At 39.5% G+C, this 27,921-nt stretch overlaps 1 protein-coding gene across 2 annotated transcripts; it reads right to left on the bottom strand.

Moving 5' to 3' along the window:
* Nucleotides 1–6: 6 nt before the first annotated feature.
* On the bottom strand, nucleotides 7–27,921 carry AASS (aminoadipate-semialdehyde synthase). Of its 2 annotated transcripts, none has more exons than XM_071423741.1 (24): nucleotides 27,809–27,921; nucleotides 25,772–25,992; nucleotides 24,517–24,693; nucleotides 23,786–23,870; nucleotides 22,978–23,045; nucleotides 22,721–22,867; nucleotides 21,656–21,734; nucleotides 21,443–21,570; nucleotides 21,128–21,276; nucleotides 19,806–19,928; nucleotides 19,544–19,655; nucleotides 18,958–19,017; nucleotides 18,797–18,864; nucleotides 14,966–15,087; nucleotides 12,628–12,757; nucleotides 11,644–11,754; nucleotides 10,268–10,376; nucleotides 9,761–9,901; nucleotides 7,739–7,906; nucleotides 5,430–5,525; nucleotides 3,711–3,826; nucleotides 3,446–3,534; nucleotides 2,945–3,121; nucleotides 7–2,521 (listed from the first exon to the last, which is right to left on the bottom strand). In XM_071423741.1, the coding sequence occupies exons 2-24, from the start codon at nucleotides 25,982–25,984 to the stop codon at nucleotides 2,403–2,405; spliced, it is 2,787 nt and encodes a 928-aa protein (XP_071279842.1). In that variant the 5' UTR covers nucleotides 25,985–25,992; nucleotides 27,809–27,921; the 3' UTR covers nucleotides 7–2,402. The 2 variants fall into 2 exon arrangements, with proteins under 2 accessions (XP_071279842.1, XP_071279841.1); XM_071423740.1 differs by lacking the exon at nucleotides 27,809–27,921 and adding an exon at nucleotides 27,237–27,620.

Below are 27,921 nucleotides of genomic sequence, written 5' to 3' on the forward strand. Positions count from 1 at the left end.
ACAAAACAGAGGAGTTCAGATTTATTTTTCAAGCAATCTCATGTATAAGATACAATTATCTTTCCAGTAATATGCAAAGAGAACTGAGAAGTATAATCTTCATACAAAAAGATGAGCAATAAATTCGAGTCTAAACATAGAAAACAAAATGCAGCATTGCACTGGGAATTAGAAATATATTCCAATATAAAATGTTTCAAAAATAGTAGCAGTGTTTCTTGATGAAAACACTGCAGTTCTCATTCTTTAATGTTCCAAAAATATTAGATATTTGTAAAAAAATCTGATTTTTTTCCCATACTGCATTTCCAAAGCAGAAAAGCAAGTATGGTGCATGCATATATACAGAGGAACAACTCTGTGGTTGTGTATTCGTGGGCTAAGGGAGGGGACAGAATTCTCAAGTAAAATCCTGGTCTCACCAAGCACTAGACTGGAAGGGACCAGCAGGTACAAGTATAACTTAACCCTTAGTTGTAGGCCATTAATCTACCTGGAGAAGGAGGAGGCAGCAGAGAGCAGAACATTGCAGGCTCCATCCTTACCCCAGCTGCATCTACCAGCCAGACAACAGACCAGCAGCCTGTAAGGTCAGTGGGAAGCAAAAGAACTTGGTGGAGACAGGATTTTGTGTGATATATGCATGGAACTGTAACAGAATCCAAATCTGACATTACATTAAAAAAGCCTTGGTTCAGTAGAAAAAGTCCTTCTCTTTCACAGTAACACCTGCCCTTCATTCTCCCTTTGGCTCCTTTCTCCTAACTCCCTAGCAGCTGCTACTTCATTGCACCTGCACAGAGAAAATCCAAATCCTGAGCAGCAAAACCTGAAGATCAAAACTTGAATTATTGTTATGGCTGCTTTTCCTACCATGCAAAACAACACCTGGAATTCCAGCCTCTTGGAACTGTGATTACAGCGTTGGTTCTCAGGAAGGAAAAGGCATTTATCAGCAAAGTGCGTTTGTGAGCAAAGCTGGAAGCAAACAGCTTCCTGCATCAGTATTCAGCTTTAGAAAAGGGAAGCTCTAGGCAGGTGCACAGGTACCAGTGCAAATACAACCTGCCAACAGCACTACACCTCACAGACCTGACTGATGAAGTCTAAGCCATGCTTTAAGTTGCAAGGGGGTGTAGAAATCCCTAAGCAAAAGCAAGAGAAGCAGGCCTGAAACAAAAAAATGCAATTGGTACTATGTTAAGGAGAAGCTGCACTTGGGCTAAAGTTCAGTTGTGGACTGATGTGGCTAAACTGCAGCTAGAGCAGGGCTGACACATGTGACAGCACAGCACTCAGCAGCAAATGAGCTGGCAAACTCCATCAGGCTAAAGTGACACAGTAGTGAGTAGTAGGCATAGGTTCCCAAGTGAATGCTTCAGAACCATGCTAGCAGAAGAACAGGAGCTAACTCAACAAATGGCAATTTATACCTCTAAACCTGGTGCATTTCAAAGCTGCATACACTACACAATGTATTCCCTTTGTAACAGTACTTAACTTGGATGAGGCACACAGTGTAAGTGGGAAGAGTAAACATGTCATTTGGAGCATCTTCTAAGCACAGTAACTGTGTTGTATTTCAGATTGCCCTTCGTAGCTGCAGAGCTAAATGTTAATGTGCTCTCTCCACAGCACAAGGCAACACGTAACAGCAGGTACTTCAATATATTGCAACCAGCTTCCACTCTGTAACAAGAAAGGGTATAGGGGGGAAGCCTGCTTTAAATTTTCTTCCTCCTCCAATTAATTTAAATTTACATTCATTATAAAGTGATTTAAAATATTAAGATCAAATATTAAAGAACTGAACATTTTCAAGATTTAACAGGATCTTATTTGCTAGTAGTGCAGAATTTCTAAACTATTTTTTGCATATTGTTACTGTGAAAACATTCATGAATACTGCTAAAGTGAAAGGGACAACCAGACTTAGAATTTAAGTATCATGTCCATCTCCATTTTTCTGAAAAATAATTTTTACCACATGAACAATTAAACTTCACCAATGGAGTTCATTACCCAGACTTTTCCACCACAAAATAATCCACTAACAGATTTTTCTTTCAGCTTGACTTTGTCGCAATAATAACCCTATACACTTAGGAGATAAACTCTAATAACAAAAAACAAAAACCTTCTGAGATATTTTAGAAAAGATAAAAGGAAAGATCTGATTGATGCTGAAACATGTACATGAAAGCTTAACAATTTTAAGAGGAAAATATCACAACCTGTGAGTATTGACAGTTTCTACATCAAGCCAGGTGGCAGGTTTTACAGAAGGCAACATTTGCCTATGAAATGGCGGGTGCTGCCTTTAGCTGGTCCAACTGAGATTCTAAAAGGGGAGGAGGGGGCACCAAAAAAACCCAAAACCTGATAAAATCCACTGCTTTCAGTTACTGTTTGATAATGCTGCGAGTACTGTACATAATGCCTTCTGCCCGAACACGTTCAAGTATTGGCCCATAAACATTCTTTGTCAAAGGTATGACCATTCCTTTGGCAGTTATTTCACCTGAAATAAAGGCATTAAAAAACCAGTGTTAGTCCTCTACCAGGTTTATTTGAGAAAGCTTTGGTAGCTTCACAGTGGGGTTTTTGGGACACAGCCAGATCGAGGTGCAGGGAACTGCTGAGCCATTCAGCCCTGTCACATCATCAATTATAATTTATCATGCTAAAGGTTTTGTCTATACTAGTGTAACATTTAATATTAAATGACTTAAAAATCTTTGTGGATTAAGCAGTAAATTAAGAATGTCACTGAATATCTGAACATCCAAACATGCAGATTAAAAATGCCTGTAGACAGGAAGCATCTGACAAATTAAAAAAAATACACATAAATGTACTTAAGAGACACTATATATTTACTTTCTACAGGCAGGAAGATAAAGAGGATTGAAATACTTTTACTGAAGTTGGAATAGGCACTTACCATCTAGAACCATTTTAGCAGCTATAGCTGCAGGGTATCCTACTGTTTTAGCCATTGCAGAATATCCTTTGTTATCCCCATAGACAACCAGATCAATAAATTTGTCTTCCAAATGGCCAGAAGGATGCCTGAGACCTATTTCACTTCTCATAACAATCATATCTCTCTCTCCAGTGCCTAAGAGAAAAGCACACAAACTATCCATTACTTGTATGTCAGTGACATCAAGATGAGGTTCCTGAATAGCTAGGCACTACACATACACAGCATGCATATCAGGGAAGTGACTGAAGGCAACAGAGGAGGACAGAACACTAAGATCAAACTGAAAGTGTAACAGGAAAAGAAAAGGATAAATTGGGGAGGTAGGGAACATCACAATACATTAAAAAACCTATCAAGAAGGTTTATTAATGAAGGTGAGCAAATTAATCCAATTAAGGCTTATAAAAGATATTGCCATGTTCCATTCAAATCCATGAAAAAGAATTTTTCCCATACCAAAGGGCAGCTTCATCTCCATGTGCTTTGCAAAAGCCCCTACAATGGAATCTGCTGCTGGAACCGGTTCATCTCCCAATAAACCTAACCTGGCAGAAGAAATGAGGAAGACTTACATCATTGCCTATCAGCAGTTTCATCTCATTTTTTTAATTTCCAGTTGTTCAGCATACCAGTTTAACAGTATTAACATGAACCAAAATGGCTAGAATTGCAAACACTTCTTTTTTAATTTTTAAACTTTCAAAATCATTGGAACATTTACCATTCCACTGCTTCCAGCTGACTTTTGTCCCTGTCCAGTTTGCTAAATACAGCTTCTTTAAGAACATGGTGCTCAGCAGGTGACTTAATTCCAACCAGTTTGCACATGAGCTCTTTCTGTTTGAAAACAAAAGGTTCATGAAGGTCTGACATCTGTTCCCACTCCATCTCAAGCAAAGTTTTGAGAAACAACTACTCTACTAAGATCAGTTAAAATCCAGGACTTCAGAGGAGTCAGCTTATGTGTACTGGGAAAGTGAGAAATTTGAGAATTTTAATCACAACAGGTGAAAATAGGGTTTATCTTTTCCTAAAAGACTTTGTACCCCACTCCTCCACTGCTTCACCCCATATTTTAGTCTTACCCCTTCCTCTAGCAGCAAAGAAAGAACATAAAAGCCTGCATAAACAAGGAACACTAGGAGAATATTAGGATGAAAGAGAAGCCCCCTGGAAAATGACAGAGTGAAAATTTAGAGATAGGGTATCTTTCAGTTGGTGTAGAAATGGAGAATGTCCCTTTCAAAAGGAAGGAAACAGACCAATGAGATGAACAAAGCTCTGGCAAAATCCTGTGAGTGTTACCAAAGAGATTTCTCATGATACTTGTGCATATCTGAAGGCCATTCTGTGCCACCTAGATGCTAATTATTGCTTGCTTCATTCACAGCAAGGTGGATAATGTACTATAAGCAAGATATGAAATATGCAAGAACTGCAGAGTCTACAAGCTCATGTTAGCCTTTCTCTTCTACTTTCCTGACAGAGTAGATGTAAAAACATTGCTAAATGTTTGCAGTGAGAATAATGAGTTTATAGCTACTTTTACAGATTACATAACACTGTATACTTATTCACTGAGGCTAGAAGAACTGGAAATTCCAGTCATCTTTGCAAAGAAAACTTCAAACTATCAACTCTAAAATTGAAAGTAGACAAAAAATTATCACAAAATAAAAAAAAAAATTTAAAAAAAGGGAAAAAAAAAGTAATTCCTATATGGCCACCCAAAAACTCCTGGAGTTTGCTCATCTTCCCAATACTAAATGTTAGTCAGAGACAAGCAAGACTGGCCTCTTCATCTTCTGCTTTTTTGGTTCTGAGAACACCCAAGACATTCTTCAGCTCTTTCCACCCCATACTGAAATATAAAATACCTAGTCTCTACAGAGACAACAAAAATTCTGATTGCCAAATGTAACAGCAGCACATCAGAGTCATGTCTTGGATGAGATAAAGATGAAGTAAGGCACCCACAATCAAGACAGAAAAGCTGCATAACAGAAGATCTAAAAAATGCTTGTACAGAATTTCAATAGAAAAACAAATTAATATACTCATTTATGCACAAGCTCTTACTTCTTGATGCCCTGAAAAATACTTTTACACTGACAATCATGAGCCAGTAATAATTTGGACACTGACGACTAGACTGTGACTAACAAAAAGCATAAGACAATTCATAAAAATATGACCATGGCTTTGCCTGCTGAGGCCTGAAAGCCTCCAATGTCAGACACCCCAGAATCTATCAGGGAACCTGTTCCAGCACCTTATTCCATTCCTGCTGAAGAAAGTTCTCCTAATTTCCAAGAAAAAAAAACATTTCCAAGATGGGGATGCAGTAGAAGATTCTCATTGCTAAGCACACCCAAGTCTAGCAATAAGAAAACCATCAATAAACCAGAGGAAGGAAGGCAGAGTAAGCAGAGTAACTCACCCAGGTTAGAGGTGGCGTGGTTGAGCTCAGCAAAGGATAAGGATCTGGGTTAATTAATCCTAGTTTTACAAAGCCTCCCATGGTTCTGGAGAACCCCTGAAATAAAAGAATAACACCATTAAATACATTAATCACTTGAAAATGAGGTATTTCTCCTTGGTTTGAATGCAGTGATAGACATAACCATAATTATTCCCTGGGAAGCCAGCCACAATAACCTGATGCCAGTGAGGTTAATGCCATGGAGCAGTGTCTTCCCCATCCCCTCTCCACCCTTCCCCACTTTTCAATACTTTTTTTTTTTAATGGCTTATTCTGTCATCAATACTTCCATGGCAAGTACCATTGGTTGCTGAGATCAAAGGACTCAGCTGGCCAGCACTGGTTGAAATCCCAGCCTGTCACTGCAGGGTTGTATCAGCCAGCTGATAAACTACTGAATACACAGAGCACAATGCTGAACTCTGCTCACCCAGTTGCACACCACTGGGATTGTGTGGACACCACATGGGCTGCTTTTAAAGGTAAGAATCCTGTGTGTTTCTTTCTCATCTTCAGGAATATCAGACAGACAAAGCAGTAGAATGGTTTAAAAGGAACTGCAAAGGTTGCATTAGACTGCACAATGAAAGAAGTCTCAACTGATTTCTGCTTACTTCTGTTTGTATCCCATTAACATTCCCACACAGCTGCTGAATACCTGAGAGCACTTACATGCAAGTGACTAGAAACACAAAAAAAGCAGAATGGAGGAAATAAAGCACCCTGAAAGAAGACTAATTAAATTAGGAGTCACTTATTACGAGCACTAGGTTATCAGCTCAGATGGCCTTGCAGTGAGATCCTTCTGTGTGAAACCTCTTTTTAAACTGACTCCATTACGTATCTGAACTTGATCTCTAAAAGGCACTTTTAGGAGATGATTGGCTCCTCAGTGAACAGATGGGCTTCTGCTCTGCAGCACAGCAGCACGTGCAAAGGGCCAACACTAACTCTGTCCTGCTCAGCACAGACACTCTATGCTGGCACGTCAACACAGTATAAACAAAAAATACCAATAATAGCACTGTGCAGGCAGAGGTATGGAAACCCTTCCCCAAACCATCACCACCCCAGCCCAAAGTGCTGGCCCTGCTGTGGGGGTTAAGGAAACAGCACTAACCACAGGACCAGCATTCTTGCAGCACACTGACATCCACCTGGCATGTCACCCTGACACTTCTGCAGTTCCTTGTGCTAGCCCATACAAAAGAAGAAAGTTTTACCAGGCACCAAATGGAATAGATAGGATTGTCATATTAGGATTCCATTATGAGACAGACACCTCCCACATATTTTTACAATCTCTTCTGAAAAAGAGATTGTATCTAGACTGACAGAAAGAGAGCTATTGCAATTTATAACCCTTTTTCCCCCATACTGGCCTTCCTTCTTCCATGCCTTTATCTAAGCAAGCTTCCCTCCCAGAAATACAGACAAAAATCCTGTTGTATTGCAACAGGGGAATTAAGACAAAAAGAACATGCAACTTCCTCAGACTATGGACAAATAACAATAACTTAAACCCTAGCATAAACCTTAGCAGACATAATACAACATCCATAAAAGCTTTTTCAAACCTTCAATATGATTCTACGTTTATTCCTTCTTAATGCATATTGACTGAAAAAAATAAAGAAAAAGAAAGTCTGACAGAAAAACATCAAAACATTTTGATTCTGCTTTGGACATCTAACAAATGAAAGGAAAAGACTTGATCAGTTAGAAGGGAAACACATCTATCTCTTTACATTTTACTTAGCTGACCAAAATTATTAAGCTTCTCAAATTTAAGATTTCTAGTTAGTTAATGAAAAACTTCTCAGATTGTTGGAAAATCATAATTTTCTGTAAGATTTTTACATTATGTTTTTCATGGAACTATAAGAAAAGAGAATTATTTAATTTTTTTAAATCTTCTATTGATCTGACACCAGATACAGAGCCAGAATAAAAAGAGGAAACACAGACTACGCAAGACAACTGGCCAACTGTCTAAAACAAATAAAATTATTTTTCCATTTGGCAGCAAATACCTGTTAAATATACCAGGTAAAGAAAGCTACATTAAAAAAAAAAAAAAAAAAAAAAAAAAGAAAAAAAAAGATAACTGCTTTCAGTTGTCTCTCAACTGGGAAACTGGGATAATGGGGAGCTCATAAACAGCAAGCACAGACCTGTAAAAGGCTTAAATACACATTTTTGTTGAAATTGCAACATTCATCTCTTGAGGAAAACAATAATTACTAACAAAAACACCAACAACTTACTTTGTATCTTAAGGTGCCTCTCAGTAAAGTACGAGCTGTCTGAATGCCATACGGCTCAGCATACTTCGTACTGTCTCTGTTAGGAAAACCTTCAAGGTTTAATCCTGGGAAAAAATCCATTGGAGTAACAGAATCCAGTAACGCTCCTCCAGATGGAATATTGATAATCTAAAGTTTGTGAAAGAACAGCAAATATTATTTTTGTGCAGTTGTATTCAACTTATTTTAGAACAGAAGAGATAAAGTATGCTCAAAAGCAGGAAAAACAAGTTTGGCATAAAGTGCAAACAAAGGCCCAATCTAAATAAAGCAGTTGCCCAAGCCATTTAATCATACTTGGTGCAGGAAGACCATGCAATTTGTAAGCCATCAAAGGGCTAAAACAAGCCATATTCTTCACACACACACAGTAAATTCCTGCTGCACTTATATTAAAATGGCAGGATCCCATTTCACTTACATTAATGCCATTTTGGAGCATGTCTCAAACTGCACCAGTGTGATGGGACATGAGCTCTCTGTTTTTTGGTCAAATAATTTATTATGTTGTTTAGGTTTTGGTTGGTGTTTTTTATATGGGAGAGAAAGCAGATATAAACAAAATGATGGATGCTTGTTCCTTTTTTTAAAAAAAAATATTAAAATAAATCAAGTGATATCACACGGATATAAAATTACTGCCCATGTGTGTCTTTACTTGAAGCTACAAAGCACCATGGAAGGAAAACAAAAAAAAACAACAGGGGACTAGTTCTCTTACCACTCTCTTCCCAACCACAGCCCTGAACCCCGTTTCCTTCAAGCAGCTAAAGCCCAGATCTGCTATGCAGCATCAGTACAAACTCGTTTTCTGACTCCTGAGCAAATGGACAAGGTTTACTTATAGAAGAAATACTAAAGCAGTGAAGCCTGCAGCCAAAAGATACTGTTGTGTTTGCCAGGCAAGACAGGTGTGTGAAAGAATCCTACACAATGGTCAAAGACATAAGTATTTAGAGGCAAGGAGGGAAAATTGCAGAATGTACTGACAAGCTCACCTAGTGCTGGCATAATGACTCATTCATATGCATGATCTAATTCTTCCTAGGAATGGGTGAACCAGATCAGAAATAGAAATATTTCAACATTTTCCAAGAACCCTTTTTCATCCTAAACTTATACTTCATTGCTTTTTAAATAATGATCCAACATACAATCCCCGCATTTTTCCTTTCTTACTTCCATAAAAACAGTAGAGCACCAAAATGTCATAAAACATAAAAGATTATATTTCAAAAGAATTCTAAGTTTTGCAGATCAAAGAGTTTTAGGTAACTAGCTAAACTTTACAGTGGTTATACAAGTCAGTCTCCTTGACAATTGCAATAACTACTCTGAGCAAGTGACAATAGAAATAGATAGAGCTGGAAAGCAGAAATGTGATAATGGCTTGCAATAGCTTTGCACAAATCAATTACAATGTTTACACAAAACAGAAGCAGTGACATTTGTAAGGTTCAGTCTAATGACTCCTGCACAAACAGCAAAACAAAGCTTCTATAAAATAGACCAAAAAGCATTTCACAAAACCCACTCAGTGTGTTATTGGTATTACACATTGCACCAAAAGAGAAAGGAATCAAGAGTTCTACTGTGCATTGTGCAAGTAGAAAATGCAGCTATTTGATTTATCAACACAACTAGATAGACAAGCATTCTCACCTTTATTTCACAGGACCAAAGACAGGGCAATTAAATAGCAAAAGCAACATCCAACAGGAATGGAAGTTGAATCCAGAAAAATCAACTCAAATCCATTGCTTTTGTCTTTAGAATAAATTCCTTCCTGGCAACCAGTTTCCACATAGTAAGTAAGTATTAAGCTAGCAGCAGCTAGGTATCATCATGCTCCAAACAAAGTCCTAAGTGATTTATGCAACCGGCTTGAAAGTAAACAGAGCATATTGCACGTCCCAGTTCCTTCCTTAGCCAAATACCACAGTTTTTGTCTGGTTTTAAATGAAAATTTTCCCATTACTTCACCTCTCCATCTTTTAAATACGTAGCAGACTGAACTGTATTCAGCAGCACTCCTTGTGGACTCCAGCTGAACTTGTACCTCAGAGGATTGTCAGAGTGCTCTGGAGCTGGTAGGCCACCGCAGAAAGAGGTGTACGATACAACCTGTCAGATTTATCCACAGGAAAGAAACAGTGAAGAGAAAACAGATCAGGATGCACAGAGATCTACCCATCAGTTCTTGAAATTTCTGTTGTTCCCCAAATGGGTCAGATGAGAAGGATCTACAGTGGGGAGGGGAAAACTGCAGGCACTGCCCGTAAGGGAGAGGAAAAGATACACTGGGGCAGGGCCATCTTAGCTGATATTCTCACCAAGTGAGTTAGTAGCTATGAAATTCAAAGCATCAGAAAAAGTAAAATGTCCAGAGTCTGTTACACATCAGTGACATGCTCAAAAGCTGCATGGTGTTAAAAGAACAACTTTACTAATATAATCTTGGCAGAGCTACGCACTCCCCGCTAACCTTACCGTAGCACCAACTTCTTTCGCCTTGTCAATACATTCCATCGCCAACATGTGATCAAGACCAGGATCCAAGCCCATTTCACTGACAACTGTAATACCAGCAGCTTCTACACTAAAAATAACAGAAGCACAGAGCCATCAGAATATTCACTATTACTGGCCTTTTATTCCATAAATCTTTCCAATCTGCCCAGTGAACCTTCCCCAACACAGTAAATTCTGGGCTCTGTCTGTAGCTTGTGGGAATAAAGAAATAAAAGCAGATATAAAATCCTGAAAAGTGACAACCATTTAAGAGCCTTCTAACCTTTTTTTCTCTTACTTCTGTGTGCCTAGGTGGAGGTGAAAAAACAATTTTCTACCAGCTATTCCATATCCCAGTCTCCTGGACAGCGCTATAGTGCAGGAAGGTACTAATGCAGAGAGCAGCACAAAGCTAGTCATAATTGTCCTAAAGAGCTCCTACAAGGAAGAGAGACTAAAATGCCTGCTTTCCAAAATTACAAGTATTTGGGTTTTTTTTCCCTAATAGTTGCCTACATTCCCAGAGGAGTTCACATATCACCACAAACCGAAGATTTATTTTATTTTCAAAATCAGTTTGTCTTTTGACAAATGCGAAGTACCCTTTTTATTTTTTTTCCCTGAGTGCATGCTATATTTTCAGTAAGAATGGTAGGAGAGGCCCCTAAATATCCCTCACTTTCTGCAACACTGATTCTCTACCAGTCTAGTTTTTTCTGTTTTATCTTTTGTAGAGACACAGCATGTACAATTCTTTACTTGAATGCACTTCAGATTTTCCAATACTGTGCCTCAGAGGAGCACCTAGATTAAGCTTCATGCTCAAAACAACTTCCAAGCATATAGTAAGTAGGACAACAGAAACATTAGTTAGAGTTGTCACCAGTTTGAAAATTATACAGTGGGCATATCCAAAAGAAGAGCATGAAGGAGGAGATTACTGTAGATACAATAAACCAAGAAATGAGTTTTTATTACAGGAAGGCAAAAGATGACGAACAAGCTTGCTGGTAGAATATGACAGCACAGCTACTCAGCTTGAATATCAGCCCAGCTCAAACATCTTAACAGGTCTGAGGGAAGAGGAAAAGGCACATTAACATGAAATAGGATGATGCAGGCAGAAAAATAAATTCCATTATTTAGAGCATTAGTCTAACCAGGTTGGGGTACGCACTCATTGCAACATGCGTCTTTGGGAAAGTTCCTTGGTCCTTCATCACAGAAAGAGAAGCAGAAAGAATTTGGAAAACAGTAATTCACAACAAGTGTTGCAGATGTAACAGACTGCAAAATATTCAGATAATGCACTAAAGAAGGAAGCAACACCAGGGAGATGCTAGTTCCACACCTACCTCTCCTGAAGTTCTTTCATGGCTGGTGTTAAGTAGCTGGCTGTTACCAAGTTCACTTTGTTGTCAATACATTTCTTTGCAACAAAAGGATGTGCTGAATAAGGCAGCAAACTACAAAGGAAGGAGAATCATGCAACATCAAAATTCAACCAGTTACTTATCCTGTCACTGGAAAGACACTCAAATGTTTTTTGAATGCCTACAAAAGAACTCAAGTAATAGCTCAAAAATACAGTCACACCTGCCTTGGAACATACAGTCACACCTGAGCAGTTCCATACCAATGAAAGTGAAACAGTACCCTAGCATTGTTGTATGCACTCAGAACAGGGCAGTGAACAATAGGGAAGTCATTCTTGAGAGGGCATCACACTTCTCTGTGATCCACAAACCACTGACCTCTTTCCAAAGACATCTTCTAAACAAGCATGCTGGAGGTTTAGAAGATGCAAAACTGTCCTTGAGAAAGCTTGCATTACAAAGATCTTGATGAACTACTTTGTGAAAAGCACATTCTACATGGAACAGAAGCAACATTCATGACAGCTGTGGCAAAAGAAACAAAATGGCAAGGACTATGAAGTTCCTTCCCTGTATCAATATCTGGAATGAATTCTTTCTTAATGGGATATATAGAAGAAATTACCAAGATGCCAGAATTTTTCCTCCTCTTGTGAACATGAAAATTTGATCCCAGAGACACATAAGCTTGTGGATGCAACTGGCCCTTCACATTAACAAGGAAATCCACCTAATTGGTGAACACTTCTGAAGAAGTCAAAACCCCTTTTAAAGTTCTGATGCCCTGCTACATGAGAAGGCAGCAGCCAGTTACACCAGTTACAACTACTTACATGCATAAATACAACCCCAAATCTTGGCCATTAAAAAAAAAGCTTATGTGTTGATTTAGGTCAAGCAACTGGGGGAAAGAAGCAGCATGACTTAGGGTTGAGTCTGTCATGTTTTACACAGAAATCTAACCTGATCACAAGGTCGTGGTTTTTCACCAAAGAGGACAGCTTTTCCTCATGCTTAAGGACATCCATATGAACTGGAGTAACATTTCTGTACTTCTTTGTCAGTTGTTCAAGTTGCTCCTTCATGACAGATACTGTTTTAAAAGTCAAACAATAAACCATTACCTATAGATGAAGCTAAGTCTAAAGCACACCCATGTATAATTGTGCCATATTTCCCAAAGAGAAACATTTGCATGCATGTTTTCCTTCACTAACAGTTGAAGAAAAATCAGACATTTAGTAAACAAACATGTTCAGAAAAACTTACTCGATCCCTCATTCCACATGTTTAAAAAGAAATATTTTGAAACTCTCAACACACTTTAACAGAATTCCTATTTACAATCAAGTTTAATAGCTTAAAGCAAAACCTAATTCACATCAATCACAATTTTAAAAATGACAAAGATAGAAAAAATAAGCTTCAGCTTAGGTCAAGTGTGAGCAAAAGTTTCAAACTGACTACTTTTAATATTTACATATGGCTTAGTCCTCCCAATCCCAAATACCATATTGTAACTAAATGGGATAAACCCAGTCTCTGACTGCCTTCACTTAACTACCATTATAAAGAAAGCAGAACTGAAAGAGATCCACAATAACAACACCAGTATTTGCCACCTCTGACTGGTTTCCCATCCAGCTCACCATACTGCCAGCACAAACCAGAGAAAACAAAAAAAGGAGTGGCCAAAGAAGACAGCACATGGGGCACAAGCTCCTGGGGAATTAAAAGGCATCAGCACTTACCATTATAAGGAAAGCAGAACTGAAAAAGAGAATGACAGTAACACAACCAGTATTTGCTACATCTGACTAATTTCCTTTCCCGGCTCACCATGCTGCCAGCACAAACCAGAGAACACAGCCAGGAAAAAGGAACGGCCAAAGAAGGCAGCAGGAAGGGCACAAGGTTATGGAGAATTAAAGGCATCTGTGCCTCTGAGTTAGGGCCTTATTCCCTCTTATGGCCTTTCCACAGTCAGTGGGAAATAAACATTACCAGAAGGTGTTTCTCTATATCCTACAAATCAAGTTGTGCTGAGGGAAAAGAGCTAGGCAAAATCATCCAAAAATTCAAACTTAAAAAAATTTGATTACATGAAGGTTTCCCCATTAAAGTTTTCATCATCTGGATTTAAAGTGGTGTAGCCTAACACTACAAAGCCAAACATGGCACTTGGATGTGCATTTTGTTTTCTGCACCTACTTGCCTGCTATCAAAATATTAAAGAGTAATATCTTCATGTCCCTTTCCTTCTGTGCTATTTTTGTGCATGTGTGCTGTAGAAACTGCATGTTTTTAAGCTACCCAGATAAGAGGCTATGTTTGCTCAGTGCCTGGCAAAACAGATCTTCCAGTTCACCTGGTTTCCCTTCCTGCTACTGCACTGCAGGGAGTGACAAGGGGACGGGCACTGCACATTGCTGTAATCCTTCCCTCTTCACCACCTCAGGAACTGCTCATAACAAGGGTGCAGCTTTCCAAGATTTCCCCTCTTCCTCCCAGTAAATCTTTTCCCAGGGGTTAAAAGTACTATGGTTATCACCATGAAGGGTAGAAAAAGCAGCCAAGAGCCAGGTATGAAAGTAGCATGACCAAAAAAAAAAAAAAAATCAATGCAATAGCAACAAAAATCAACAGCAATAAAACTGTAAGTTCTAAGGGAAATGACTTCCCAGCAAAATATCTTTCAGGCAATAAGGCAATAGAGCCTGAGTTTTAAATCTGAAGCCCCAGAATCAGGGTAAGGTCATCATTAAGGGTACAGAAAAGGATTATTGAGATGCCCAGCCTGAAATATGCTACAGATAAAACCAAAACAGAGGAATAAACAAGTAGGCATTTGGTGCTCATGGGAAAGTCGGAGTCTGAAGTTTTACCATCAAGACACTCATTTTAAGAAAAGCAGTTACTTAACTCATACAGATGTCTATAAAAACATTTTCATATTCTTGTTGTGTGAGGCTGAAAACACAGCCAAAAACCAATGTACAAAAATGACAGTATGTACAAAACCAATCCTGAGCCCAAAGCAGGTTAGAAGGAAAAATACTTTCCAATTTCCCTACAGGTTACACATGGAAACAGTTAACTTCTAACATGGCTATGTCATTTTCAAATCAATTATTTAAAATCAAAATGCTCACAAAGCTATAAAATCCTTTTCTGCTGTGCATAGTAACAAAGATTTCCTTTATCTCTTCTCAGGACCACATCCATTTATTATTTATGAGAAGGGTTCTGCCACATGCTTCAGTAAGACATAATACTGTAATGAAAACAAATTCTTACATACCAACTGTGATGTCAATGTTGGAATCTCTAGTGAGATATTCAAGCACAGGGCCAGAAACATAGCCAGATCCAAGCAATAAAACCCTCTTCTCATTACTCATCTTCAGGGACTGAGCCTGTTCCCTAGAAGGTGTTCAAGGCAAAATTAAAAATTACAGAAGGAAACTGTAATCTGCCAAGGTTAACAGAAGAAATATGTTTTAGTAAGTCTACAAACCATGAGCTCTATTCAGACCAAGAGTCAAGCTCTTAGCTCCCCAATCCAGGACTATCAAGCGCTGCTCCCATTCTTCTGCTGCATAACTTCTAGTTCCTTTCCTCTAACATAAACATGATCAAATCCATCAACATTCCCACTGCTTCTCCAATTTCCTCTAGCTGTTCATCAAAACTTTCCTCAGTTGTATTTTTCCCAATGGCCAAATTACTGTAACCTGATACCTTGAGGGCCACCAATGTCATGCTGGGCTGTCAGAAAGGGATTCCAGGCTCTGCCTTGCTCCCTTTACAACACAGTAACTGTTAAAGGACACAAAATCATACTGGTGAAAGAGTGTTTTGTAAATTATACTAGGTTCATATTAGTCCACCACAAGAACATGATAGTCAATAAAAGTCAAATAAAATTTAATGCCCAACCAAGAAATCATTATTGCAGACAAGGACTCAGATTTGAAAACCATCACAGCATTTCAACCTAACTACTACTACTCTCATAAATAAATTTAAGTAGATCTGTTGACTTTCAATATATGATGTACTCACATCAAATTTTGCATTTCTTTCTGTCAACAGAATAATGCACTCAGCAGTTGTTTAAATATGCTCTCAGAAACTCATAAATCATAGCAGGAACACACATTTTGGCTGTTTATAATTAGTTTTCTTTTTAGGTTAGATTTGCATTAAGTTGTAAAATCAGTATTGTGAAACTGTGTAACATATGACTACATAGAAAAAATTATTTAGCAAAAGAAAAAATTCTTAAAGCACTTCTTATTTTTGAAGAAAGCTGTTCACTGCCCTACTGTTTAATCTAATTAAAGGAGATTGAGGTTTGGCTTTTCTTATCCCATACCCTGAAAATAAATTTCAACAATAGGTTGGACTTTCAAAGTTACAGTCTCATAGGAATCTTCATAAGCATATAAGCAAGATCCTCAGTTTCACCTTTGTCAACTAAGAGTTCATACCAGCATTGCAGATTATGCCTCAGAAAGAATCCTGACCTGTAGCTGACAAGATGTTGTCCACTCTGCTGAAACCTGCTGACCTTAGAAGAGGACCAACCACACGTCTACTAAATAATATTTGGTTCAGATATTTTTGAGGCTTCTCATGGCAGCCAAAAGTCAGTACTTTGGTTGTGTTTTTTCATTTAAAAAATGGCCATAACAATGATAGATAATGTAGAAGTTTGCCAGAGCAACATCTGAGAGAGAGCAAGACAAACCAGAGCACTATTGCCCAAACTAAAGCATGACAGGAAGCGTCTGACCATATTTAGGGGCACAAGGCCTCAAATAATACCATTGAAAAACTACTGTGAGTGAAGAGAGTTAAATCAATGCCAAATACATCTATATCATATGTCTGAAGCACATTCCAGCTTACTGTATCAGTACTGTAAAGCTTGAATTACTCTCCAAAATTTCAGATGTTCCATCCCCCTTTACTCTTATTTCAGAGCCTTTTTAAAAAGTCATTCTTTTCAGATAATTAAATCTGAATGGTATGTACCAATGTATCAACTCTCTAACCTAAATTATTACTATAGATTACTGTAAATTTTGACCTTCATAAAAGTTCTACAGATTTGATTTTTCTAAAAAATGTTAAATCATTATTTAATACATTCACAGAAATTCTCCTAAGCCATTATATTGCAGACCCAAGGGTTTTCCTTGTCTTCCTCCTGTAAGAACGTCGTCCACAACTGAACTCTTATGGGCAGTGAAAGAGAAGAATTTCTCTCCATGCTTTAGGGAACAAAAGTGGTAGGTAGCTTGGAGTGTTGATGAAGGAGAAGTTCTTGTATGAAAGCAAGCTGGATTTTTCAATCCAACTTATCAGATTTACTAAAAATTTTCTAGAGTGTAGAATGAAGTCACACTTGGATCAAATACAGCATGTTTACTCTAGGACAGGCAAAAACATGAGCTGCCAAATGACCCATCAAGCATGAGAACAGAACAGAGAACACAGCTCCAGATTATGCCTACTCTCTATAAATGAGTTTTAATAATTCAGTTACAAATAGCATCTCCATTGTTAATGTGATGTGCCTTTACAGCTGTGTGTGAGAAACCAGTAAGAGTTAAGAAGCAAGTAAGGGTGCAAAGATGTAGATGAGTTTGTTTGGTAAATCTAATGGCACCCAAGACAGTTCAGCTCATACAGTCTGGCTGTCCTACATCTGAAATGTTCACTGACATTGAAGGAGTATTAGCAAATAGTCTAAATAGAACCCTCAGAAAATAAACTGGATGTAGCATAATACTTTTCTAGAGTGGAAACAAGCCACATAATTCCTATAGGGCCTGAACAAGAGCACATCTCTATCTAAACCATCATACCCTAAGCAGTAAAACCCTTCTTTCATTTGCATCACCTCTGAAGTTTGCAAAATAAAGGACAGTATTGTTAGCAGGTCCTGCTTTTCTGACAGCTAAGTGAACAGCACCACTGAACAAATGAACATCCCATGCAGCACACAGATCTGCAGAAATATCAAAAATCAACCCAAAAAAAACCACCCTTGGAAATGAAGTCTCCAGGGTAGTTCACAAAAGACCATGCAAGTGATTATGGAAGAAGCTAAAAAAATATCAGATCCTTGCACTGTGTGAGGAATAAAAAAAAATATTATTGAGACAGCCTCTTGAAGGGCATAAATATCAAAGAGCACATAACAAAAATCACTATGAGCTGAAAGCCTCTGAGAGGCAAATGGCACATTATTTAGTGTGAAAATTCACCTTTAGTTCATCATGCACAAGTTCATAACCAGAAGTCCCAAAGAAAATTGGAGGGGTTTGAGATGCAGAAGTCAACACACTGTTTTTAGTGCAGAGTGCATGCAGTGCTTATGGTCAGACCAATTTAAATTTTTGTAAGATGTACAGTGTAGCTGTCACTGACCAGGAACATGAACCCACTTACTGTGAAATTAACATTTTTCATGTGTAAACGATAGATATTTGTTAATAGTAAGAGGGCAAGGGGAATGGAAGGGATGGACAGGTTAGTTATACTTTTGTTAGCTTAATTCACTCTAGGCTACCACTGGCACATAACTGCTGTGACAGGGTGGGGATGAAGTGGTAGCTGAAGCTGTAGGTGATGAATATAACAAAAAGTCTGAGAGTCTCAGAGTCTCCTCAATACATCCAGTCACAGAACAATGCCACACAGCACAGCACTTGAGCCACACAAGAAGTAACTAGATTCAAGGAATATTCAAGAGCCTTTTGCTTTCAGCCATTCCTTTCAAATGACTGTATGTTACATCCTTTTCTCAAGGGCAAGGAGTAACAGAGTAAATCTAGCATGTGGCTGCTCTCTGCCTCTGGTAAAACAGTTTTCATAACGCAAGACAGAGAAAAATGACCACTTTCTCAATTTCAATGTAAGTTACTAACAACACGTGTTAATGATTTAGGCAATGTGCATGAAGAAATAAGATCATCAACCTAGAAGACATTTAAACACAGTGCAGTATAGATGCATTCCACCAAGACACAAGAATAAATGAATGTAAAAGGGGAGACAGAATGCAGACAGGGTGGCTTTTTAAATCCTGAATCAAATAAACTTTAAGAGCCTACATTACCTGCTCTCTCTCAGTTTCTGGATATATTGATACTTAGGTGTCAGTGAGCCATTGGATGCAATCACTGCCTGGAAACATATGAAACAGATTTTGAGGGCTTCATGTGTCTGTATATTTCAAAGCAGGGGAAGACAAGAAGGGTGCAAAATTGCAAAACTTACATCTCGAACAACAGGAGAGTAATTCTGTTTTTCAAGAGGTTCTGAGCCTTCTGATACCAGCTATGGAGATAAGTTATTTCAAATCAGGTCATTTTATTACCAAATATTTCTCAAAGTAAAACATTAAGATTTTGAGCAACATTTAAATGCATGCAACAATACCAATATCTTGTATATTTGAAATACTTATGGCTGCAATCAGCATCACTTGACTTTTAGGAAAATACAGGAATTCAAACAGCAGTCTGACTGTGAGGGATTGCTGAGTGCCCAAGAAAATCAGATGTTTACATCTGGTGCAGGGTCCAGAAGCAATGAACTACCCACCAGAGCCTGTTTTCTGCCTACAGAAAGTGTTCTTGACAAATCCCTAAGACATCCAGGTCACTCATGTCTCATTCACATGTTTCCTTTTCAAAGGATTGCCTCAAGACTTCAAAAGCTTTTTTTCTTTTTTTTGAAGTACGAAGTCAGTTATGTTCTACAGCAGATTCCTTTTGAATGTATACAGGAGACCAGAAAAGCAACAAACAAGCAGACCAAGTTCTGAGCCTTTTACCTTCTTGTTGGACACATAAGCTCTTACCATCTCTTCAATATAAGGGAAAAGCATGTCCCCAAAGTACTCTGTTGCTTCTATAGGAAGCTGAGCTGGCAGATTGTCAATGGAACACATCAGAATCCCCGAGCCTTCAACACTGAAAGAGAGAAAACAGCTCTTCTAAACTACTTCTTAGTACCTGAAAGGCATCACCTTTCAGAAGTGTTATAAATGCATGAATTTTTCAATATAATGTTTGACTCTACGAGTTACAATGGAAAACAGTACAGAGGAAGGGCTCTCCCACCTGTCATGAGTGATATGCTGGTCAGCATCATACATACAAAATGGGTTGTCAATTGTTGTACATTCAGTCATAAATTCTATAGATCCTCCAGTATCTGCTGAAATGTCACATATGGCCAGAAGCCTAAAGCAATTAAAATAAAAAGACAGTGGAATAGAGTATTATACAAATTACTAAGAAACACAGGTATAAAAGGTCACAAGTGGAGAGGAAACAAAAGAAATGTGAAAAAGATCTATGTAAGTTGCAGCCTTCTTCATGTCAACCAATTTAGAAGTCAACAAAACACAAAAAATGGTACCCAGGAAGATAATGGAAATTTGGCCCTATTGTACTCATCAGGTTTGCACTCCTATCAAGAGCATCCAATTTCGTGGCAAGACTGGCAGAATCCATTCACCCATGATATTTTCTCTCTATGCCCTGTGCTGCCAACACCTCCTATTCGTTTCCCATCTACCAATTCTCTCAGGTCATGCATGTGCAGTCCTGCATTAAACTAACTCCCCATCCTACAGGGAAGCCTAAAGAAGCAGCTGCCTTCTACCACTTCACAGATAGCAGGTGCAGGTGGAGCATTCATTAGCCTAATGCACAGCCTCTGGCTCCACTGAAGGTTAACTCTTCAACTCTTTATTAGTTGTATGAGAGAAATAAAGGTGTCAAGAGCTGGCAGAGAAGAGACAAAGACCTGATCCCTCACCAGGATATATTTTCATGTCCTCCCCAAATCTGTGTCAGGGCTATTAGAGAAAGGGTGGCTCCCACCCCCATTGAAAGGAGACTAACCCTTGATTTGCACCCCACATTCTATCCTTAAAACTAATCAGGGCTGTGAAACATTTCCACTACCTGCTGCAGAAATAAGAGGTGCTAAGGAACAGTTATTGAGCTTGCACATGTCAAATGACAGGGTAGCAAGCACTTTCCCTAAAACTCTGCTCAGGCATAGAAACTTCTCCCAATACTGGTGCAGCAGGTACATTCCCAAATACCACACTTTTATTTGTATGAGATTCTGTATGAAAATCAGTGGCAGAACTACCTCTGCAGAAAGACAGCTGATACCTGCTAATCATTTCTACTGTAATGTTTTCAAAAACTCCAAACTGTGAAAATAGGACTGCAAAGCACAAAAGAACAAGAGTGAAATCAATGGGGCACTGTAAAACGTGCCACAGGAAAATGGGGCACTGTAAAACATGCCACAGGAACAAGGTAAAAAAAACACAATCATTTACTATGTGCTGTGGTGAAACTACCTAACATTACAAGTCAATCACTGTGCTGCAAAATTGTTACAAGTGAAATGAGTGTCTTACCTGTGGGGTAATTCAGGACAGCCATCCATTCCACCAGTAGCAGATTTAACTGGCACCAGCAGCTTCTGAGTGTCCTGCCGACTCAGCAAGCGAGGACTATTTTGTTCCCAGTATATGCCATTAATTAAACAAGTTGTGTAGGGTGCAACCTGCAGAGAAAGTTACAGATGCCTCATGTTTTCACCTAGTACTTTAAGAAGAAGGACCTGGTCCAGCATTTTAGGTTAATGCTCTCAAATTATGACAATGCAAAAGTATAGTAAGTTCAAACACTCTGTAGAAAACCCCTCATAAAAGAACAGAAAAGATGCTCACATCAATGTGAAAGCGAGAAATGTAATTTTCTGGATGTTTCTCATAGTCTGCTGGATCATACAGTCCATCACGTTTCCTCACGAGATGATGGTGACGACTTAGCACTGTTCCATAGACTTTCCTGAGGTCTAAAGTAAAAAAGAAAAATTAGCTCTTATAAACCTTGGACAAAAAGGGTTTCTGTATTTTCAATTCACTATTGTCACTGCATACCTCCAGATCTGGAAACTTCCTTTAACTCATGTGGTTCCACAAACTCACATGGGAGAGCACTGAACATTTCTTGAGCACCCTGAAATCACGAAGAAGGATTTAGAATAAGCAGACCATAAATGTCATGTAACACTGCTCACTTGGTGTTTGAAAACAAATGCAAAATTTCACATACAATTTGACAGCCCTGCCAAAGAACAGCTCCAGAGATGTACACATTGTTTCACACCTACTCCTGCTTACCCAAAACTAAGCAGCTTGGGCATTGTGTGCAAGGAATTTACATCATTCCCCACTACTGCAAAATGCCTAAACCACAATCCAGTGCCTGGTTCTTACTTCTAACGGCTGAGCGGGGAAGCCTCAACTCAGCCACAAGAGGGTTTTGCTGCCGCTCTGAGGAGCAGTTTCTCTTTAGGAAAGATCCCTGAAGCCACTCCTCATCGGCTGTTCTAAAAGCCAGGAACTACAAGATGACTTCCCCAATGAGCTATGATCACAACCAGAAGATTTTCAGACACATCATCCTTTTGGCTAGAAAGAACACATTTATGCAGGCAGTGATTTCGCTTTATAGCCGGAGCCTTGTTAACTGATCTTTGTTGCCAAAACCAGGGGGAAGTCTTTTCCCTATGTCACAAAAAAATAACCCTCAAGTCAAGAACTTGTAAGCCAAGTCAATGATATCCAGACATAAAAACTCAGCAGGGGTTGGAAAAAATAATTCTTTCCTCCATACTTTAACGGAGTGATTAATTTACCTTGTGAGCACAGAGTCAACAGTGGAGAGAGAGGGGGAGAGAAATCATGCAGGTTGGAAAGGAGAGAGAAGCAGTAAGATTTAATCCATGTTCATTGATAAGAAGTTAGCACGTCAGCCTGGTGAAGCATGACCTCATATTAAACATCGTAGTTTATGGTAGTTAAAAATTGTTACTGGCAAAGGAATATGTGAAGCTCAAGCAAACAAAATGAACCCATCAACCCATTTAACCTGATAGAGATCAAATGCCAAGAATTTCTATTAACAATTATATAGCATTTCATTTTGAAGACAATTCTTACCTTAGAAACATTACCAGTGCCCGTAAACACAAATGTTAAGGGCCCCACTGACTTTGGCATCAGTCCCAGTGAAATTTCATACCCGGCATCCCGTACTGCCTGCACAGCCTGACTGCTATTCCTGTAGTTATGTGCCATCCCAATGTGCTGAAATCAAAGGCACAGACCAATTAAGATATTCTCCATATTCAAATACAGATAACTAGCAGATACCAAATTTATTTAGCTAAAGAAAAATACATTAAAAATACTCTTACCATGAAGGGAGTGTGATGACCCAGAGCTAAAAATCGCAAACCCAATCCATGCAGAATGTTGATCATTCCTGTTGTTAAAAAAACAATAGAAAATTGGACCATCAGTCCATCAGTCTTAATTACAAATATGCACAGTTAAAAACTGCAGAGATTGACTGAAGCCTCAAATCATCCCAAGTATTTTTCCTATGTTTTTATATTAATACTTTACTTCTAAAAAAAGTCTACATAAAACCAGAGAAGGAGAAAATTAATAGCAGTCCATGACCTTAAACTTGCTCTTGGCCCATTATGCATTTAGGCACCATTTAATATTCAGATATCCTTTTATGAGGTGTATCCACATCACTGGATTCCAAAGAAGGAAATAAGAGTCTCCTGAAGAAACAGTGCTAAAGTTCAGTAGAAAGAAATGAGAACCATGCCACACAAGAATCAGATTAAATGCATAACAGTGACAAACAGATATTGTTCAAGCTCTTGGGACTGACAGCAGCCTTTTTTTTTATTAAAAGCCTAATCAGTTCATCTCTTGATACTTAGTCTGCTCCAGACAGTTCAATGGACAAACAGAACTTCAAGACAACAGCATAAAATATTAGATTTGTCAGGAATCCACATGACTACTTGACATGTCGTCTCATGAAAGTAGGAGGCACAAACCAGAATGGAAAAAAGCTGTTAAAAGCAAGAATTCAAAATGCAGTTAAAAACACATCGCAAGCCCCAACTTCCAGGAAGGACAGACAACCAGAAGTATTACAGGAAGTCACTCGTTGCAAGCCTGCCTTTACTTTATACACTATACCTGCTACACCAGCCCACTTTCCAAAGGCCACAACTCGCATTCCTTTATGATCAACCATTTTTTCATAGTCAAACAGTCGAATTTCCTGAAAATACACAGCAAACTGAGTATTAAAACTTTCAGTGAATGCAGTCTGTGGCACGCTGTTCTCCCAGGAACTACCTTTTCACATGCCTTTGTCATTCTTCATTGATAGAGCCTGATGGGTTTATATATGGTAGCAAGATAAAGTATAAAAATAAAAACATAACAGTATCACTGAATTCTTGTTTGAAAAAGTGTCTGCATTGCCCACACCCTCTTTGCACACCCTCTTTGCTCCCCAATGTGCCACTCCAGCAGCTCCAGGCCCATTCACATCCTCTGGCAAGAGGCTGCTCATTTCTGCATGAACTGGCTGCCTTCCTCTGAAATGGCCAGACTGCACTCCAGCTTAGTAACTTCCCAACTCTTCCTGCTCAGAGAGAAAGAGCCTCCCTTGAGCACACCATGCTCACAACTTATCTGCCTCATGCACATGAAGAGAGTAACACTGCAAACACAAGATCCTCTGAGCAAGAAATACTCAGTTTCAGGAAAGGATACTGAAAACTGTCCTCGTTAGCCTTGCTTACAAGTATGTGTGCTGGAAGTAACCATACTAGGCAGCAAGCTCTTGATCACACTTAAGCATTAAGTTCATTTTCCATCCCATGTTAATTGACAATGATCTTCAATATGACATCATTTACCTGTTTTAAAATCTCATCCAAAAGGGGCATGTTTGCCTCTTGGGCTTTAATAGTGTGAGAGAAGAAGGCATAGTTCTTTTTAGGGATTAATTTGTCCTCTGGAGGTCTCTTCACACCTATTATCAGTGAAGCCTCAGAAATATCTTCTTGAATAATGGCACCTGCTTTGACGTACTCCTATGAAAGAGAAAAATCAAAGAAGATTTTTCTGTGTTTTTTCTTAATCAGATCTCAGCATATTATCATCTAGAACAGAGGAAAAATAAATAATTCTACCAAGCAGAAACAAGTTACTGCATGTGATACATCCACAAATTTCTTTGATAAAGAGGTATCAAGTATCAAATTGAATTACCATGCTATTATCCTATTATACAAGGCCAAATTATAATTATGTGTGAGTAAAGTACTTCATCTTACATTTACAGACTACAAAAAGGGTATTTTACTAAATTTGAAATATCTTGCAGTATTGCAATAATGAACACTTTGTAAGATGTTCAAATACTTGGAAATAAGTTTAGAGAAATCTGAAAAATTCAAAAATATGAAGACTGATGACATGTGATTTTATAAAATTGTGTAAGTGCAAGTCCAAGCTGATGAGCGATTTCTAAGGAAATGCGATAGCATGATCTGTGCTTTGATGAAAAAAGCTTTGTGTCTTAATTAAAAGGTGGTATGTGCAAGTAATGACTAATTCCCTACTTTTGTTTCAATTTGCATCTGTTTTCTCAGTTATCTTACAGCAGAGAATTGCTGCTGCTACAAAAACTGTAAAAGCTCTCTGTCCTGAAGCTCACAGCATTAAAGAATAAAACTCTCCTCATTTCACATGAGGAATAGGACTGAAGCAAGAGTGGAATTCACCAGATTCATCTTTCCTGCTCTTTTAAAAAATACAGTGTTTTTAAGAGTTCTTGCCTTCTCACAAACAGAAGACAAAAACACCAATGTTAAAGAAATTCCCAAGCTTCTACTTCAAGAGAACCTAGAACTTCCAGGGAGACTGATGACAGGACACGAAATTAATAAAAACAACTCCAAAAACCCACCATGACGCCAAGATTACATTAAAAGGCTATAGAACTATTCCCTTTCCTTTCCACTAGCACAACTCCTCATTTAGCAGCAAAATTTACATGTTTCTGGGGATTTTATGTTTCCTTATGAATAGCCTTTGAATATTATTTTTCCTGTACTATGGTTAACAACTGCACTATGATTTTGCTTGTGTCTCCAAATGGGACCTTACCTTTTCATGGATGGCTCTCCGGTTTGATGGCTGCACCAAGACCTTGTATCCCATCTTTGTCAACTCCTTAACATGCTTTGGTGCTAGAGGTGCTCTTCTCTCCCACGCATTGACATCTTCCCTCCTGATGGCCAGCACAGACTTACGATGATGACAACGCTCAGTGTGGTGGAACACACACCTACCGTTTGTGTGACTAAAGGCTCGGAGCATGGTAAAGCCTGATGGCAGCAAAGACAAAGTAATAAAACAATAGAAGTACATATGCAATTCAGACACTGTTTGTGCAAAAGTTCTGGTCTCCTTTAGCATCTGCTGTAAAACACAAACCAGACACTTCATACTCTAGTTCTTCATACTGTTGTGAGACATGAATTCAATTTCAGTGAATTTTGTTGCATCTTGATCTGATGAGGTGTCTTTAGAGACAAATTTTCAATTTTAGTAGTTGTTTTGATTACTGTAAAGGAAGGGTTTTAATGTGTTCTAGGCAGCTACTTTTAACTGCAGGGCTTAAAAAGAATTCTGGAAACTTAAATTTTCCAATTATATTCATTTGCCACCATAAACCAGGCAAAGACCATCAAAACTTGCATCAAGAACAGTCAGAACTAACAAACATATAGAAAGAAAGCAGAACACAGGCTGTATGGCAGGCAGTTGATTCAAAGAGAAAGACCAGCACTAAGTATACAACTAATGCTTACACAGGCCAATAATGGAAGATCAAGATCAAGACCTTTAACTACTGAGTAGCAGTGAGCATATGTGTGACCAGGAACAACAGATTTTTGCCCTAGTATGATTTTTCTGCAAAATGGAAAAGCTTCACTGGAACAGATTCCCACTGCAGAGCAAAACCCCTTTATCTTCTATCTCGGTCTCTTCACTCCCAGTGAAGCCTACATGCCACTGCTTATTTCTGCAGGGACACTGCCAGGTCCAGCATCAAGTATCTAGGAGCCTAAGGCCATCAGATACATTTGCAATTAAAAGATGTGAATCACAGAGATAGGCTTCAAAAATGTGAACTTTGCTTCCAACGCAATTTTAACTGATAATACATGAATCTCTGTATCTGAATCATTTGGAAAATCCTGTTTGTCCTCATGCCTCAAACTTGTAAAATCTCTATATACCTAAAGACTTCAGAGGTCCTGTTTAACTCCAGGCTTGGTGAAACAGAGGGACTAGCACACGAAGGACAGCACCAAGGGAATCATCACACAGTCATCTACAACAGCTCCAAGTGTGGTCTTCCTACGACTGCATCTGTCCACCAGCAAAGGTTACTGTACTGAAGTTGCAGGTATTTTGACGTTTCTCTTCAGCATGCTAAGAGGGTTCTCAAAGTGCATAATGATCCCTCTCAAAAAACAGGAAGCCTTGTCACATCATGTCACTATCTCAGCACATTAAGACATAACGATGAGAGCAGTTTCTACTAGAACACTGCACCTCGTACCCAAGCCTGCAGTGAAGCAAATTTCCCTCCCACAGAGGACTTGCACAAGGAGAAAAGCGACGCCTTCCTGCGGGAGTGCACCGGGACCGCGGGTGTCCGGGCAGGGAGCAAACAGCCGGGTGACCTCTGGCAGGCCAGAAGTTCGCCTGCATGCCTCCCTGTGTGTGCTCAGGCTCAGCCACAGCGATATCCACATCCCGTTGGAAAAGTGAAACTAACTTGAGCATTCCAAGCCTGAGTGCTGGGAACCCTCCCCGGGCCCCCCCAGCAGCCGAGTGACCGCGGGGCCGCCACCGCGCCGGTCCCTGCTGGGCGCGGGTCACATCCCCGCGAGCATCCCTGGGGCTGGGACAGTGCCCAGCACCACAGCGAGGGGCCTCCCGCCCGCAGGGCCGACGCGCGGACGGGAAAAAATCCCTGGGGAGCGGCAGGGCAAGGCAGAGGGGCGGCGGCGGGCAGGGGGAGAAGCGCTGTGAGCGGGCGAGCGGAGGACGGAGGGCGGCGGGCAGCGCTCGCTGACTCCCGGAGCGCCGGGCACCGCGAACCCGGAGCGCCGGGCAGCGCGAACCTACCTCGGGCAGCGGGACAGCGGCGGCACGGCCGGGCGGCCCCGGCCCCTCCTCCGGCCGAGGTCCGGCGGCGCCGCCGCCCCGCGCCGCAGCCAACCGCGAGGCGGCGGCGGGAA

Source organism: Agelaius tricolor, unplaced genomic scaffold (assembly GCF_023055355.1).
Source record: "Agelaius tricolor isolate 1412-34295 unplaced genomic scaffold, bAgeTri1.0.p SCAF_3, whole genome shotgun sequence".
In the NCBI taxonomy this organism is placed as follows: Eukaryota; Metazoa; Chordata; class Aves; order Passeriformes; family Icteridae; genus Agelaius; species Agelaius tricolor.